Source organism: Saccharomyces mikatae (genome assembly GCF_947241705.1).
Source record: "Saccharomyces mikatae IFO 1815 strain IFO1815 genome assembly, chromosome: 4".
NCBI classification, from domain to species: domain Eukaryota; kingdom Fungi; phylum Ascomycota; class Saccharomycetes; order Saccharomycetales; family Saccharomycetaceae; genus Saccharomyces; species Saccharomyces mikatae.
This window is the reverse complement of record NC_079259.1, coordinates 1385566-1402159: the sequence shown is the minus strand read 5'-3', so window position 1 is coordinate 1402159 and position 16594 is coordinate 1385566. Positions and strand designations below refer to the sequence as shown.

General features: G+C 38.3%; 10 protein-coding genes across 10 annotated transcripts; 6 read left to right on the top strand and 4 right to left on the bottom strand.

The window, feature by feature from the left end:
- Positions 1–172: 172 nt before the first annotated feature.
- Positions 173–3211, top strand: VPS3 (CORVET complex subunit VPS3; the record flags this gene model as incomplete). Its single annotated transcript, XM_056221694.1, has 1 exon — positions 173–3211. One exon carries the CDS (start codon positions 173–175, stop codon positions 3209–3211), a length of 3039 nt encoding a protein of 1012 aa, XP_056081460.1.
- Positions 3212–3310: 99 nt separating this feature from the next.
- RSM28 (mitochondrial 37S ribosomal protein mS46 RSM28) lies at positions 3311–4396 on the bottom strand (the record flags this gene model as incomplete). Its single annotated transcript, XM_056221693.1, has 1 exon — positions 3311–4396. The coding sequence occupies one exon, from the start codon at positions 4394–4396 to the stop codon at positions 3311–3313; it is 1086 nt and encodes a 361-aa protein (XP_056081459.1).
- Positions 4397–4748: 352 nt separating this feature from the next.
- Positions 4749–5117, bottom strand: MZM1 (Mzm1p; the record flags this gene model as incomplete). The annotated part of the gene is made up of 1 exon (XM_056221692.1): positions 4749–5117. One exon carries the CDS (start codon positions 5115–5117, stop codon positions 4749–4751), a length of 369 nt encoding a protein of 122 aa, XP_056081458.1.
- Positions 5118–5466: 349 nt separating this feature from the next.
- IZH1 (PAQR-type receptor) lies at positions 5467–6417 on the bottom strand (the record flags this gene model as incomplete). Its single annotated transcript, XM_056221691.1, has 1 exon — positions 5467–6417. The coding sequence occupies one exon, from the start codon at positions 6415–6417 to the stop codon at positions 5467–5469; it is 951 nt and encodes a 316-aa protein (XP_056081457.1).
- A 632-nt stretch (positions 6418–7049) lies between these two features.
- On the top strand, positions 7050–9326 carry PKH1 (serine/threonine protein kinase PKH1; the record flags this gene model as incomplete). The annotated part of the gene is made up of 1 exon (XM_056221690.1): positions 7050–9326. One exon carries the CDS (start codon positions 7050–7052, stop codon positions 9324–9326), a length of 2277 nt encoding a protein of 758 aa, XP_056081456.1.
- A 116-nt stretch (positions 9327–9442) lies between these two features.
- On the bottom strand, positions 9443–10327 carry SLD5 (DNA replication protein SLD5; the record flags this gene model as incomplete). Its single annotated transcript, XM_056221689.1, has 1 exon — positions 9443–10327. The coding sequence occupies one exon, from the start codon at positions 10325–10327 to the stop codon at positions 9443–9445; it is 885 nt and encodes a 294-aa protein (XP_056081455.1).
- A 217-nt stretch (positions 10328–10544) lies between these two features.
- PAC11 (dynein intermediate chain) lies at positions 10545–12131 on the top strand (the record flags this gene model as incomplete). The annotated part of the gene is made up of 1 exon (XM_056221688.1): positions 10545–12131. The coding sequence occupies one exon, from the start codon at positions 10545–10547 to the stop codon at positions 12129–12131; it is 1587 nt and encodes a 528-aa protein (XP_056081454.1).
- A 218-nt stretch (positions 12132–12349) lies between these two features.
- On the top strand, positions 12350–12976 carry RIB3 (3,4-dihydroxy-2-butanone-4-phosphate synthase RIB3; the record flags this gene model as incomplete). The annotated part of the gene is made up of 1 exon (XM_056221687.1): positions 12350–12976. One exon carries the CDS (start codon positions 12350–12352, stop codon positions 12974–12976), a length of 627 nt encoding a protein of 208 aa, XP_056081453.1.
- A 251-nt stretch (positions 12977–13227) lies between these two features.
- On the top strand, positions 13228–13914 carry VPS60 (Vps60p; the record flags this gene model as incomplete). The annotated part of the gene is made up of 1 exon (XM_056221685.1): positions 13228–13914. One exon carries the CDS (start codon positions 13228–13230, stop codon positions 13912–13914), a length of 687 nt encoding a protein of 228 aa, XP_056081452.1.
- Positions 13915–14148: 234 nt separating this feature from the next.
- Positions 14149–16548, top strand: VPS72 (Vps72p; the record flags this gene model as incomplete). Its single annotated transcript, XM_056221684.1, has 1 exon — positions 14149–16548. One exon carries the CDS (start codon positions 14149–14151, stop codon positions 16546–16548), a length of 2400 nt encoding a protein of 799 aa, XP_056081451.1.
- Between the last annotated feature and the right edge of the window lie 46 nt (positions 16549–16594).

Sequence of the window (16594 nt, the reverse complement as noted above, 5' to 3'; positions counted from 1 at the left end):
ACATCACATAATATTTGTTGAAGATATCACTCCAATGTGAAAAAAAGGTGATCTCAACTTTGGGGGCTCATATATAAGTTATCATTATACAACCACATATAGCAAGCTCCACTTAACAAAATAGTCAAAAAGACCTGTTCGTTTTTCATTACGCATAAAGTGCTACAGAAAGATGGTAAAAAAGGGGATAAAAGATGACGAAGCAAAAGTTCTAGATGACAATAAAGGAGAGCATAAAGTGGATATTAAATCATCAACACATGAAAAAGTAAATGACGAAGAGAGCGTCCAGAATGACAGCCAATGCAAAACAGAGAATATGAAACTTAACATCTATAGTTCCAGCCCTAATGATATAGAACATGTTGATACATCTTCTCAGGAAGAGAGTCGAGCAATCGAAAACAGTTCAGGTACCGACAAAGACAAGGCACAGGAAGTCTGTACCTTAAGTAGCACAGTAACCAGCGTTACAAAGACTGATATTACAAGTAAAGATGACAAAAAAGTGACAAGTGAAAAGGAACAAGAACGTTTGCCACTAGAAATAAGTGAAGGTCCTTTTAGGATCTCTACTTTATTAGACAATGTACCATCGAACTTAACATACACATGTTGTGAAGCTTATGATAACCACATATTCTTGGGAACAACTACTGGCGACCTTCTGCACTATTTTGAACTTGAACGTGGAAACTATATGCTTGTATCCCGAACAAAATTTGATGCAGAATCAAATTCGAAGATTGACAAAATTCTGCTTTTACCCAAAGTAGAAGGTGCACTAATATTATGCAATAATGAATTGGTCTTGTTTATTCTTCCGGAATTTGCCCCAAGACCCAATACAACAAGACTCACAGGCATTAATGATGTTGTTATCTGTAATTTTTCCCGAAGCTCAAAGGCCTACAGAATATATGCATTTCACACAGAAGGGGTTAGATTACTCAAAATATCCGCAAATTCATTGGTACTTTCCAAAATCTTTAATTTTAAACTAATAGATAAGGCTTGTGCTCATGGAGAAACGTTAATGATTTCAAAATTGAATAATTACGAACTCATAAATCTAAAAACGTCACAGGTAATTCCTTTGTTTCGAATAAGTGAAACTGATGAAGATCTGAATCCTATAATTACGAACTTTAATGAAGAAAATGAATTTCTGGTTTGTTCTGGAGGAGATTCATACGACAGTGGCGCCATAGCCTTGGTAGTGAATCATCATGGTGATATAATAAAAGGAACAATAGTGCTAAAAAATTACCCAAGGAATATAATTGTAGAGTTTCCCTACATAATTGCGGAGTCTGCGTTCCAATCAGTCGACATATACTCTGCTTTGCCAAGCGAAGAATCACAGTTATTGCAAAGTGTAATTAGCTCGAGTTCAGATCTAAAAATTTCAAAATCAGACAATATATTCACTAATACCAATAATTCCGAAGAACTAAAAAAAGAACTATTCAATAAGTTGAAGTTAGAACCTCTAACACATAGTGACAATAAATTTAGAATAGAAAGAGAACGTGCTTTTATTGAAGAATCTTACGAAGAGAAGACTTCTTTAATCATTTACAATAGCTTCGGGATCCATTTACTAGTCCCGACACCTATGATCTTGCGTTTTACATCATGTGAAGAATATGAAATTGATAATATCGAAGACCAACTGAAGAAGCTTGCAAAAAGGAATTTAACAAAGTTTGAGAACATCGAATCAAAGTATTTGATGTCTCTTTTATTGTTTCTAATGATGTTGCATTACGATCACATAGAAGATGAGGTAATGAAGAAGTGGTGCGATTTTTCTGACAAAATTGACATCAGAATATTATTCTATATGTTTGGTTGGAAGGTTTATAGCGAGATCTGGTGTTTTCATGGATTAATAGATATAGTTGAAAAGTTAAAAAGTTTGAAGTTAAATAACAAATGCGAAAATATCATAAAAATGATATTAATGATGAAACATGAATTAAAAAAAAGAGATAAAACTGGACTTTTGGCAAGCGATTTCAATGATATAATGAGATCCATAGATATAACTTTATTCAATTTGCGATTAGAGGCAAACGAAGCTATAACGATAGATATGTTTGAGCGTGAAAGTTATGACGAAATTATCAAAGAGATTCATTTACATGGCGATGATTTTCCTGGAAATAAATTACTAATCGAAATATATAAAGTAAAGGGAGAATATCTGGAACCGCTAAGTCTTTTGAAAAAAGCTAAAAATTATGAATCACTAGTTTCATTCATCGAAGAAAATATCAAAAAGCTACCTGAGGAATATGTCAAAGATACACTAGCCGATGACCTTATTTTCGTTCTGAGAGAAAGTGACGCAAATAATAAGGAAAGTATCACCAAACAAGTTCTCAAGGTACTAAACATGGCCGGCGTAAATAAGAATGAGTTTTTAGACAGAATACCGAAAGAGGACGTTTCGTTGAAGGTATCATTTATAGAGGAACTCGGCGTTAAAAACAGTCGTGATTCGAAATTCCTCTTTGACTATTATTTGACAAAATTACAAGAAATAATCAATCAGAATGAGATATGGTCAATTATTGACCATTTCATCGAAGAATACAAGAATGATTTAGCTTATGACAAGACAGATATAATAAACTTTGTTAATATCAAATTAAAGCATAATCTCGAATGTGAAGGGTTCTCAAAACTTTTTAAAAAATGCGAAAATCTAAAATCGGAAAATGAAAAGGATGATGAATTTATCAATTTCGTATTTGAAGAAATTTCTAAGATCGATAAAGAGCATATGTTAAGCTTGTTATTTTTCTCTATTGATTTGATAAAGTGGATTTCTGCTGAAGAGTTGCTGAAAATATACCTCTCATTCAATGATTTCAGAAACGTAGAAAAATTTACGGGTAAGCAAAACTTGGTTATGGTGATGAAACAATACTTAAGGATATCACCTTCCCTAAACCTTTCAGTTGAATTAGTAACCAATTTATTGCGAAGAAATTGCGATCTTTTCAGTGACATAGATATACAATTAATGGTCCTTGAAACTATACCCTCTATTTTTCCTATTCAATCAATATCCGAACTGCTCCTAAGTGTACTTTGTCAGTACAAAGAGAAGAAAGAGGAGTCTAATTTACGGAAATTCCTGCTGAAAAATCAAATATCCATTTCCAACGAAGTTAGTGGGAACTTTGAAAACCAAGAATAAGAACGAAGCATGGGTACTTCTTTCGTTCAAACCTAAAATTGAACCTTTACATATATTATATATTTACAGGTATATAAACATGAAGTATTAATATTTACATTACTGTTGAAGTTCAGAAATTGGTTTTATCCCAGAACAAACGTCATACACCATTTTTTTATCCTCGGATTCCATGACAACAGATTGTAACGACAATCTCACAATTTGGCTATTGTGTAAGAGTTTACTCACAGCCTCTTTAGATTTCGTTAATTTTTCAAAATCTGTTCTTCCATAGGGTTCTAAAAGTTGATATTCTCCTCTGAAAAGCTTATGAAAATCTTTCGAATTACCTTGAAGAAGTAGATTCTGTAATTGAGGTTCTTTTGCAAGAATTAATGAAGATCCTGGCATATATTTACCAAAATTTGGCGTGTTTAAGGTAAAATCGTGGACTTTGAGAATTCCCAAATTTGGTGATCTATAAATTGGGTAATTGGATTTTCTCAAACTATCCAAGCTAAAGTTGATTAATTTGGATTCCTTTGTTGGAAAAACTTGAGGTGTATATTCTAGTATAGATAGAGGTGTTGGCTCTTCTAGGATGTATTCTGCACTAACAGGTCTCTTGATAGCTCTCTGCAACAGCTGTTGTTGTGGAACTTTTCTCCTTTTAGATGCCGTTAAAATATGACTTTTTTTCTGGAATCTTGCTTTGGACTTCGAATTCTTATTGAAGCTAATCGATTTCTGCTCCATCGATGAATTGAAAACATCAAGCAAATCATCTTCAACCTTAGAATTTCCTTTCGAATTACTCTGCATCTTTTTGAACTGCGGTTGTGTAACCGCTGCAGTTCCGATAGAGTCTTTGACAAAAGATGTGGTTGCACTTCTATTCCATTGTTGCCTGTTAGTATGTGCAGAGTCGTCATTTGTTTTACGACTGTTCAATCTCATGTTTCTTTCTCCTTGTCTCGCCTCTCTAGTCTTGCCTTCCATATTGTTCATAGTATTCCTGTTCTGATTTCCATTTCTCTTTTTAGTGTGAACTCTACTCCCTTTCATCTTATCCAACTTGATAGCATTGGAAGAAGCTTTTGCTGTTGCCTCTTGAGCTCTTGCCAAAATGCTGTTTATGAAATCTTCTGTGACATTTGTGCTATAACAGGCCCGACTAACACACCTGTACAAAGATGATCGCATTTCTCACTCTATGTGCTTCCGTTGCTTTGGTTAACTATATCAATCTAATTAGCTAGCATTACTTTCTCCTTATTTATCCTTTCTCCAGTTTTGTTAAATTAATTCCGTTACATACCTTGCTCAATGAGGTTTATCGTTAAAAGGGATAAAGTAGTAGTAATAACAACCTGAGTTTGCATGAATGCAAACTAAACTAAACTATATACATATATGTGCGTGATAAATGCAACAGTATTCAGCGCTGATTCAAACCATCTGTATTGGTAAGAGCACTAAAATTAGAAAAGTATTTACAAGTAGATAACTTCTTAAAAGAGAAATGAATAAATAGAACAACACGAGAGCGTTATCATTACCTTTTATCAGAGCATTTAAATGGTCTTGCCCTTAATTTTGTTTTCACTTTCACTGTAGGATCTGCAACAGTTTCATTATCGCCCAATTCGGTGTCTTTGTGAATGTTTAAATGATACCTAGGCTCCTTTGTATTTGTGCCGTCAACTTTTTTACCTTGAACCAAGTTTCTTCTTAAGAAAACAGCCACGTCTTCAAGATGTTGGATCTGTTCTTCCGTGTTTAGCTTAGGATTTGGAGGGCATAACATGCCTGAACGCATTTTTGCTCTCGCGGCTATCAATACTTCAGTGTCATTCTGGAAAGCTACACGAGTAGCTCTCAAGCCATGCCTGTATGCGTTTAAAGCCTTCAATCTCGTGCTCATAGCGTGATAGTTACACAAGTTTTTCCCTTTTCCTAATTTTCTCGAAAAGGATGCGTACTGGTATCGTCTGGAGGTCTCTTGGTTTTCCTTCTCTCTTTTCTTTTGTAGTGTCTTCACCAATTTGAACCTTTTATTTTTCGGCATGTTTTACATTGTTAATGTGAAAACTAACTAGGTTAATAAAGAGCGGTACCTCGACAAGATAAAGTAACTACTCAATATTTGCATCTGCAGTTGTATCATGGAATAACAGGTAGCTAAAACGGAATAAAGACTTTTTTTTTATATTTAATTATTTTCTTACCTTAAACATATAATAAATTATTTACTATTCTTTGTTGTGAGCCCATCAAGGGTGAATATGAGAATGCATTAATTTATAAGAACCGATGATGGCTTTCAGATGACATATGGAGCCAAGAACCACCATGATGTGAAATATTTGATGAGAGCTACCTAAGAAATCAAATTTACCTGGTGCCAAAGTTTCTGGAATCCTAAACCCGTAGATAACAGCCCCTGAAATATAAAAGAGCGCCTCCCAAAACACGAAGCTTACTTTGATTCTGTTTAAAACTCCTTGAATGCCAAACTTGAAAAACCCCGTAGTCAATGGGAGCAGTCCACTGAATCCAAATAATATGAAGAACATGGCCCTAAATGGACGAAATGTGGAAGTATTGAACTTTTCGTGTAGGACACATACAGTGCAAAAAGTTGCTAGGACCAGAGTAACAATCGTGAACAGGCTGAAGTAGGATATATGGTCAAAATAACCAAAATATATTATAGGAATCATAGAACAGGAAATCAAACTAATGATTCCTAAGTAGTCAAGCTTGCTCCAAAAGTTGCTTTGCTTCTCAGAGTGTTGTTTCATGCAATGAAAACAACTACTGCACATCAGACACGAAAACGCACCCATCAAGAATATGTTGATCACGGTGTAATCAGACCACGAGGTCGAGGGAAAAACAGGAATAAGGAAGTAATTGGTCAGTGTGATTGCAAACACAAAGTATATGACAGCCGGTACCAAATGCGTATAGATGTTCACTGTCTCGTTGTTCCAATAAAATAGGGAATACAGACACTTCTTCCATGACAGTGTCTCGCGGACGTACCCGGTGAGAATCTTATCGTTATCTTTTTGCCATTCTGGCAACTCATCGAAATTATGTAGCAACTTCTTCTTTTCTGAAACTGTCGTACTCGAGACGGCTTCTACCTTAATGGAACCCGTCGTTACGCTGCAACAGACGCTCTCTTGATTTCTTCTTCTGGTAGTAGTAAGACTCATTTTTTTTTTTTTTTAGTTTGACTCAACTATAGGCGACTAATAACTAAACGAGTGACGAAAAGGGCAAACAATGGAAAAGTTAGGAACCAGAATCACCGCTGTGAAGTTAAATGGTGCAAGTTGTAAAGTCCTTACCGTTCCAATAGATAATACTGATATGTATCTATTGAAACAATGGATTTCCTGACTTAAGTGTGTCAACATGCACATATATATATATATATTTGTTTGGCTTATACGTCAGTAACCGGCTAAGTAAGGTTTTACATTGATTGTTGCATGCATCGGTCGTGAGCATTGTCAATTACCGATGCCCTGCGGAAAAAAATCCGTTGAAAAATCGTTGAAAAAATGGGCTTGCCCGATTTTCGGAGTTAAGGGTTGAACCCTGAAGTCTGCAGAAAAGACCTATCTAATTTGCTTTGTAACCCTAGAAGTTATCGAAAGCCTGTTAGGGTATTATCGTTTAAGGGAGCGTGAAAAATTCAAGCTAACGCTACTGATGGTTTGACATATTGCAGGAGCGACAATAAGAGCTACACAGCCAGGCCGAGGACGTATAGGTTGGGGGTCACTATCTGATAGAAGTTTTGCGCGTGCAATTGATTGCATATTATCACGACATTTTTACTATGGGAAATAGGTCTTTGACAGAGGCAGACCACGCACTGCTGTCTAAACCTCTTGTACCGACAGTTTCGGAACATACACAAACGCAAGATTACTCCCGTTCTTTCTTGGATGACAGTAACACTCAGAGTGCGTCAGAACTGCATGGTTCACCACAGGGTCAGTTTGGAGACAAGGCATTGACTAATACCAACCGCTTTATTCCCCTGGCAAACAACAACCCGGGTATGCAGCACGAGATGGGTCTTGATCCGTCTATGAGGCGTAGAAGAGAGGAATGGGCAGAACGTGGTGCGGCAAAAATTATTAAGGACGTTGTCGACCCAACGACGGGGGAGTTAACTAAGCATGTGGTAAAGATGGGGATAAAGGACTTCAAGTTCGGTGAGCAACTCGGAGACGGGTCATATTCTAGTGTTGTTCTGGCTACCGCCCGCGAGTCGGGCAAGAAGTACGCAGTCAAAGTGTTGAGTAAAGAGTACTTGATACGTCAAAAAAAAGTCAAATACGTCACGGTGGAGAAATTGGCCTTACAGAAGCTGAATGGTACTAAGGGCATAATCAGGCTTTTTTTTACATTCCAGGACGAGGCAAGTTTGTATTTTCTTCTAGAATATGCCCCCCACGGTGATTTCTTGGGCCTGATTAAGAAGTATGGGTCCCTAAACGAGATATGTGCGCGCTATTATGCGTCGCAAATCATCGATGCCGTTGACTCCTTGCACAGTATCGGCATTATACATAGGGATATCAAGCCCGAAAACATTTTACTCGACAAAGATATGAAAGTGAAGTTGACAGATTTCGGGACAGCCAAAATTTTACCGGAGCAGCCGTCAAACGCAGCAGATGGAAAGCCTTGTTTTGATTTGTATGCAAAATCCAAATCGTTTGTTGGTACTGCAGAGTATGTTTCACCCGAGCTACTAAATGACAGCTATACAGATTCTCGTTGCGATATTTGGGCCTTCGGTTGCATCTTGTATCAGATGCTTGCGGGGAAACCGCCTTTCAAAGCTGCCAATGAATATTTGACGTTCCAAAAAGTAATGAAGATTCAGTATGCCTTTACTGCAGGTTTTCCACAAATAGTGAAAGATCTGGTGAAAAAACTATTAGTTAGGGATCCGAACGATAGACTGGCCATTGAACAGATCAAAGCACATGTCTTCTTTGATAAAATCAATTTTGAAGATGGTTCAGTATGGGATGGTGATCCGCCAGAAATACAATCTTATAAAATAAGTGCAGAGGCGATGAAACCACCTCCAAAAGTTTCCGAGAACGATACCACTTCAAAACTGGGCAATCTTCAACTGAGCAGTAGGAGTCATCTGGACAACACACCACAAGAGCCAGCAATGACCTCTCAAGATCAATCTGTGATAAGCATGACTGCAGCAACAGCAGCTTTCAATAAAGAGTACACAGGTCAACCAAAAATGGGGAACAAATTGAGCACATTTAGTAGATCTGTGTCGGGCAATATAGGTCGCGAAAAGGCGCAAAGGAAGGTTTCAAATGATCACACATATGTGCCACCTACTTCAGTCTCGACCACACTAAAGGGAAAAGATAACAGAAGTCGTTCTTCTGACAATCTTCGGTCTTATTTGTTGCAAAACATGGGTGAACATGCTTTATTGATGAAGGATGTAGAGATTTCAGCACAAAACTTGGAAAGTGTAGTTCCAGACTACAGAAGCTCTATTGATGTTGGTCCTCCTACTGACAATTCACGCAAATTTCACAAGAGGGTGTTAGTAATAACAAATTTGGGGAGAGCACTGGTTTTTACCAAGGAAAGAGCTCTCAAAATGCGGAAGGAAAATGAACTCGAGTTACAGTTTGAATTAAAGTTGAACGAAGTTGAAAGGATGATCTATAGAAATGATCAACTGCTGGAAATTGACGCCCCCAAGACGATTTTCATTAGATGTAAAGAGAGGTCAGTTTTAATGAAAATTTGGAAAGTGATTAATAGTGAAGTAAACGTGGAGCCCAACGTGGCATCGCCGAAACGGGACCATAAAATGTTCGATAAGTTCATTTCCCAAAAAAGCCAAAATACAAAGAAAAAAAACCAAGCACCTCCTGTACCTGAATCCAATAGATTAGTAAACGGTCTACCAGGCAGCTGTATTTCAAAGGCTTCTGAAAAAGGAGAACTTAACACAAAACGTCCCACTTCATTGCAGACCCGATCATCCTCCAATTATTCCAAGTTGCTGGCAAAATCAACGCAAATGCGGAAAAGCATAACACGAACAAACGAATAATGGAATTACGCTTGATAATACATACATGTATATATACTTATATGTACAAGATGTGTGTGTGTGTGTGTGTGTGTGTGTGTGTGTGTGTTTGGAGGGAAGGAGTAATGCATAATAATTCAAATAAGAGCAACCTTGTCATCTCTTAATAAATCCCTAATGACTTCATATCTCATGACATAGATACTTCCAATGGTGAGTTCAACTTCTTCGTTCAAATCAGGGATGGTCACGGTGTAGCACGGCTTACCAAACTCGTTTTCTTGTAAGAGTGGATCTTCGTCCCAGTTTCCCTCTGGTGGGCCATTGACGTGTATAAAGACAAACTTGTTCCAGTCTGGTTCATCTATCATGTTTACGCTGCCCTCGGTATCGTTGATAGCTTGCAGCTCTTCAGGCATGTACTTCAGTATAGAGTCATTGACAAGTTTCAACCAGATCAATGAATGCGAGTCATGGTATTTAATCTCATCCTTAGAAAGCAAGTCTGTAAGTGAGGTCAACGAATTTTCATCTTCATTTAATTGCCGCAAATAAAGTGAAAATTTGTCAATTTTGTTGAGTCTACATCGTATGTAACTTCTAATAACAAACTTCAATCTTTCTAACTCTGTTTCCATACAAAGCAAAGGTAGTTTGGAGTCGTTCGGCATGGGAGAGTTCGCAGTAGACGCATTTTGCATATCGAGGAAACCCATTGATATGTTCTCAATTAATTGAGACTGCATCGATATTCGATTGAGCAATCTTTTCATCAACTGATGAGGATATGGTAATAATTCTGGCGAACACCTTTCGTTTCTCCAAGACTTCATCAAGTTGGCAAAGTCTTGTTGCGGAGAAACATATATCTGAGTCTTGTCATTCAAGTCTAATGATGAATTCACTATTGTATTTGCATCTCTGTGGTTAGAGGAAGAAGAGACTTGTGTGATGTTGGTAGAATCAACAGCAGTAGTTTCTTTATCTAGTTCTGCAAGGATATCGTCTATATTGATGTCCATTTTGAGTCAGATGTTCCTTTCATCTTCCAAAACTAATCAATTTTGAATTTCTTACATAAGGCTCAACTATAGTTTATATGAAATTTTCAGTACTAGTCCAAGGCGAGAAGAAAAAGAAAAGAGCTAGTTTCGTGTTTTTCCCTAAACAAAGAGAAGAAGGGTAAAAAGAACATTACAGGTCTGGTTAATTAAGAAAGGGAAGGGCAGAAACGTGAAGATGGAGCGATTGAAGGAGCTGGAGGAGAAGAGAAGACAATTGAAGGAGCTGCGTGAGAGGCGGAAACAAACCAGCTTGTTCCCAGCCATCGAGGCGATGGGCAACTTGCCCATAGGGGTGCAAGCCAAAACAACTATGGTGAGTGTTTCTGTACAGACAGAGAAGGAGGAAACCTCGAAAACTCAAGAGCCTGAGCCCACGTATCCCCGACGCAAAGAAGTGGTAACATACGATAAAGGCATTCAAACAGACCGGGTCGAACAAGAACTGCAACAAGAGGACGACATTTCCACCGCTGCTGCTGCCGCTACTATGGTCGTCGAGAATAGTAACACCAAAAGTGAAGACACGCAGCCAAGATTGGAACTGGCCAAACCTTTTCTCATTGAAGAGGCGGCAGCAACATTGAATGACGCTAGCTTTGCGCAGCTGGAGGCGGCAGTTTCGGCAACAGGCGATGAGGCATCATCGGAGATGCAACAAGATGCAGATGGTCCGATGCAATGGTCCATGGTAAGTAAGAACGTACGCTCAGAAGCCGATTGCCATCTCATCGCACAGGAATATGACCCTCAAAAAGGTATCTTAGTCGTAGTGTATGTTCGACTGCCACCGATAGATCATCAGTATGCTAGCAATGAGGCAGCATGGTCCGTTGTCAACGTGGTGAAGTGTGACAGCGCCAACGGTTGCAATGGTCTGCTGGTGGATATGGCGGAGTTTCGCGGTACACGGATCGTGACAGCCACAATTCTCCGCCGTAATCACCAAGAAAGTCAGGTAGTATCGATTCTGCTGACCACGTTAACTGGCAAGGTCATATTGTACGAACTTAGGTTGAAGCAGAAGAACCAAGAAGCACCGGTAGTGTATGTTGTGCAGCGGAATATGGTTGCAAGACACTACTTTCATCACCCAGTGATGGCTGTACTCGAGACAAGTGCTGTACGGGGCCAAGAGAAAGTGCTTGTTGCAGCGGATAATGGCACTATTATCGAGTTGAGCTGCTTAGACCTGACCTTATTGCGGAAGCCACAGCAGCTTCGTCCCGTGCCGCTATCGCAGCTTTTATCGCTAGAGACTGAGAATAGTGCATATATAGCTAGACTGCAGCGCTTAGCGAAGTTCGACGATGTAGGTATTGCCAGCGTCGCACATTCGCATGAAGACCCGCAGCATGTCTGGATTGGTGGCGAGGACGGTGGTATTTACAAGGTTTTCTGGGACCAGCCTGGCCCACTATACCTAGCAATAAACAATAATGGATTTCAGCCAGTAGAATGTCACTCTACCAGAGTTACCGCATTGGAGTTCTATTGGGACGATGCTCGGCGGCTAATGCTTCTGTTATCATGTTCAACGGACTGGACAGTGCGGTTGTGGGACGCGCGAGCAGGAAAAACTGCCATTGAAAGGCCGCTATTGTTAGGGGCGCCAGTACTCCGTGCACGTTGGCTTGAACACGATGAAGGGGGAAATAGTCGCATCCTACGGTGCGGTGTGTGGTGTGCAGATGGACGTTACGTTGTCGTAAAATGGGCTTTTGATTCGAACATGTCTCTTTACACGGCAACAGTTATCTCCTAACGCCGCTTCCAGGCGGGTGATCATCGTTATTTCCTGAATGAGTAATTGCTTAGCGAGAGTTGAAAGAAAAAGGCAAGACTATTATTAATGTAGGTGGTATTGTGAAAATTTCACTGGCATATATATGCAGGTGAATAGGAACTATCTTTAAGAAAAGCCAAAGACGCTGAGAAGAAAAGAATAAGAAAGGAAACGAAGGGAAAAATACAATCAACAGAATGTTTATGCCAATTGATCAAGTTATAGAGCACTTTAAGCAGAATAAGTTCGTCATTGTTATGGACGATGCCAGCCGTGAAAACGAAGGTGATCTCATTTGTGCTGCGGAAAACGTCAGCACCGAACAAATGGCTTTCCTTGTACGTCATTCTTCTGGTTACGTGTGTGCCCCCATGACGAATGTCATTGCTGATAAATTGGACCTTCCTCTACTGAGAACAGGCATGAAGTTCGAATCTAATGATGACGATAGACATGGGACTGCATACACAATAACTGTCGATGTAGCCCAAGGAACGACAACAGGTATCTCCGCTCACGACAGGTCGATGACTTGCAGAGCTCTTGCAGACTCTGCTTCTACGCCAAAAACATTCTTAAAACCTGGTCACATCTGCCCACTGAGAGCCGCTGATGGCGGTGTCTTACAAAGAAGAGGCCACACTGAGGCTGGTGTTGATTTATGTAAGTTAAGCGGGCTAAGCCCCGTCGCTGTTATTGGTGAATTGATCAACGATGACGAGCAAGGAACCATGATGAGATTGAAGGATTGTCAAGAATTTGGAAAGAAATACGGCATTCCCTTGATTTCCATCGAAGAATTGGCTCAATATTTGAAGAAGTAAGTGAGAGAGTCCTCTGCTTACTGACACAAACACGCAGACACAGATACATTTATTTATGTATAATGTTTAATTTTGTATATATCTATCTTTTTTGACCTTTTCCGCTCTCCTCTCTCCTTCCCTCTTTCAGCCATACTAAACTGTGTGATTTTTAACAAAACATCTACAGAAAAAAATATATGTTGAAAGTGAGCTAATAGGAGTAAAGACATAGATTATTAAAACGACAAACAGAACCATTCAGGGCAATAATGAACAGGATTTTCGGATACGGGAACAAAAAAAGCCACGATCAACTCTTACAAGAGTCGAACCAGTCCATGAATCAGGCTCAACAATCATTATCAAACAGGATATCCCAATTAGACACTCAAATTGCTCAGCTGAATTTCCAGTTGCAGAATATTCAAAAAAATTTACAAAGATCAAACAATAAGCAACCTTCCTTAAGAAAACAGGCTTTGAAGATCCTAAACAAACGTAAACAATTGGAAAATATGAAGGATTCTTTAGATTCTCAATCCTGGTCTATGACCCAAGCCCAGTTAACGAATGACAACTTACAAAACACAATGATCACTATAAACGCACTAAAGCAAACCAACAACGCCATGAAGGCTCAATACGGCAAGATAAATATCGACAAATTACAGGATATGCAGGATGAAATGTTAGATTTGATAGAACAAGGTGATGAACTGCAAGAAGTACTGGCAATGAATAACAATGGTGAGCTCGACGACATTAGTGACGCAGAGTTGGATGCAGAACTAGATGCTTTGGCTCAAGAAGATTTCACTTTACAGACAACTGAAAACTCATTAGGTAATGATATGCCGAATTACCTACTAGGTGCGAATGCACCACCAACTTTCATTGACGAAGAGCCAAACTTGGACGTTGAAGATAAAGACAAAGCTTTAGAAAGCGCCCAGTAAAAAAAATAAAACAAAAAACTTGCATATCCAGACTTTCTCCTTTTTTTCTTCTTTTCTTATATTCTCTTTACTAGTAAGCAAAATACATATATAATCAAAGGTTCTGTTAACTTTCCTTCTTTTCTTAGAAAACGTATATTGTGAAATAGTATACTGAAAAAAAAAAAGCAAACAATACTATATAGACTATTAAATACGTAAAAAGAGAAAATCAAAGCCAGTTTACAACGTACAATGACCGATGAAGATGCTCACAATAGCTTGGGTTCTAATACTGAGTTCATCATACAAACGCGATCAAGAAGGTCTAATGCTGGTAATAAATTACAAAAATTACTGGAGCAGGAGCTGAGAGATATAGAATCGACCAAAAGACAACTTTCTTCATATAATAAGCACGATGATGATGATCAAGACGAGATAGGATTATTATTTCAGGAAGACGATGATGATGATGATTTTGAAATAACGGAAAAAGATGATAATGATGTAAAAGAAGACAATGAGACTGCAAATATAACAGAAGAGCCATTTAAAGTTCCAGGTAAGCAAGCAACTGATGATTTAATGTTTAGCAGCAGTGAATCCGAAGATTCCAATAACGAAGATGATGATGAGGAGGAGGAAAAGGAATTACGAAGACAAGAACTACTATCAAGAAAGAAGAGAAACAAGAAATTACAAAAGGGGCCTGTAATAATTAAAAAACAAAAGCCCAAATCTGAGCCAGTGAAGAAAGTGACGGCATCAAGATCACACCATAGTCATGAGCAATTGAACGCAGAGACTTTATTATTAAACACGAGAAGGACCTCTAAAAGATCGTCAGTAATGAAAAATACAATGAAAGTCTACGAGAAATTGTCTAAAGCAGAAAAAAAGAGGAAAATCATACAAGAAAGGATAAGAAAACACAAAGAAAAAGAGTCACAGTATATTTTAACACAAGAAGAGAGATTAAGAATTGCAAAGGAGACTGAGAAGCTGAATATTTTGTCACTAGATAAATTCAAGGAGCAAGAAGTTTGGAAAAAAGAGAATCGTTTAGCATTGCAGAAAAGACAAAAACTGAAATTTCAGCCAAATGAAACCATACTCCAGATTTTATCTACCACATGGCTAATGACGCCGTCAATGGAAGTAGATGATCGTAAGTACTGGCAAGAACAACTGGATAAGCGTGACAAAAAAAAAAAGAAATATCCCAGAAAGCCAAGGAAGAACTCTAATCTCTGCCAACAAGATGCATCAAACAATAAAAAAGAAGGAAGTGAAGGATCAATAGGTGACAACAATAGTGTAAAGCCTACTGAAGAGAATTTTTCGATTGTACGTAATCAAGAAGCGACTACCACTAATGAGACTTCTTCTAGTAATGAAATAGTTGTAGAAAAATTTATTTCGGATGAAGCGGTAACTACTATAAATCTTGAAGGATTGAAGTCAAAACCCTTATTCAATGTTACTTCAAACGAATCTGCAAACGAGCAAAATTCTGTTGATGAGGCTTTCAACGACCAATCCCCAAAAGAAATATTACCTACTGTGCATAATACTACATGTGTAGATGAAGTGTTGCAAAATTTCCCAAATAAAGGAATAAAAAATAAACTGACAAATACTCCAGAGAGCAAGGGAAGTCTTTTTAAAGGATTTTCTCCTGGTGATAACACTGTCTCACAAAATGATACGTTAGTGATATCTCCGGCAACAAATGCTGCTGGCGTTGAAAATACTATGTCAATCTCTATTAATACCGGTATGGAGGAAGATATTAAATCTGGTGGTGTAAAAAATGAGGACCCCATGAATTTATCTGATACTATATCACAAGAGGTCAAGAGCAATACTGATAGTCCTGCCTTGAAACAAGTTACATTCACTGATGCTCCACAAGTGGACATTATTGATACGGAAGAGTCACCTTCAAAAAAAAACATCATTAACATCGACGAACCTTCCATGGAAAATTCTTTACCAACACCGATCTACGAGGGCCCTGAACAATTAACCTCTAGAACCTTTATCACACTTTATGATTTCCCTAATACGGCGCCTGATTTGAAGGATGTTAATGCGAACCTATTTGGCTCTCAATGGTCTAACTCAAATGCATTATCCACCACTCAGCGTCCGCAGGATATAAAAACTGTTTTCCATTCCATTTTACCATCTCCGTCCCAATCATCAGTACCCTCACCTAATGTAAATATGTCGCTTGATTTATCAGTTCTAGACAATTTTCCATCTTTTGGTGAATACGATAAGAAAATTGTTCATCAAATAAGCACAGAGACAAATAAGGATTTGGAAATTAAAATTAAAACGCAACCTCCAACCGGTGTTTTCTTAGCCAACGGAATAAGAAAAAAATGTTTAATAACAAATAAAGAATGCCAGTACTTTGATCCTAGAACTGGTGTACCATATTCTGATGTGGAAGCCTATAAAATTATTCAACAAATTCAAGACGCCATTTCCAAGGAAGAGGAAAGAACAGATAGTAAGATTGGTGAAACGGAGAATGAGGATAGTGCGGATCAAGCAAGGTTCAAATGGTTTGGATTCAAAAATGGTGGGATATACCTTGATTTAGATCAAAAACCTGCGAAGGGTGTGCCCGAGGGATTCTAATGAAAAAAAACTAGATATATGATAATGAAAGTTATTAATCTCTTGG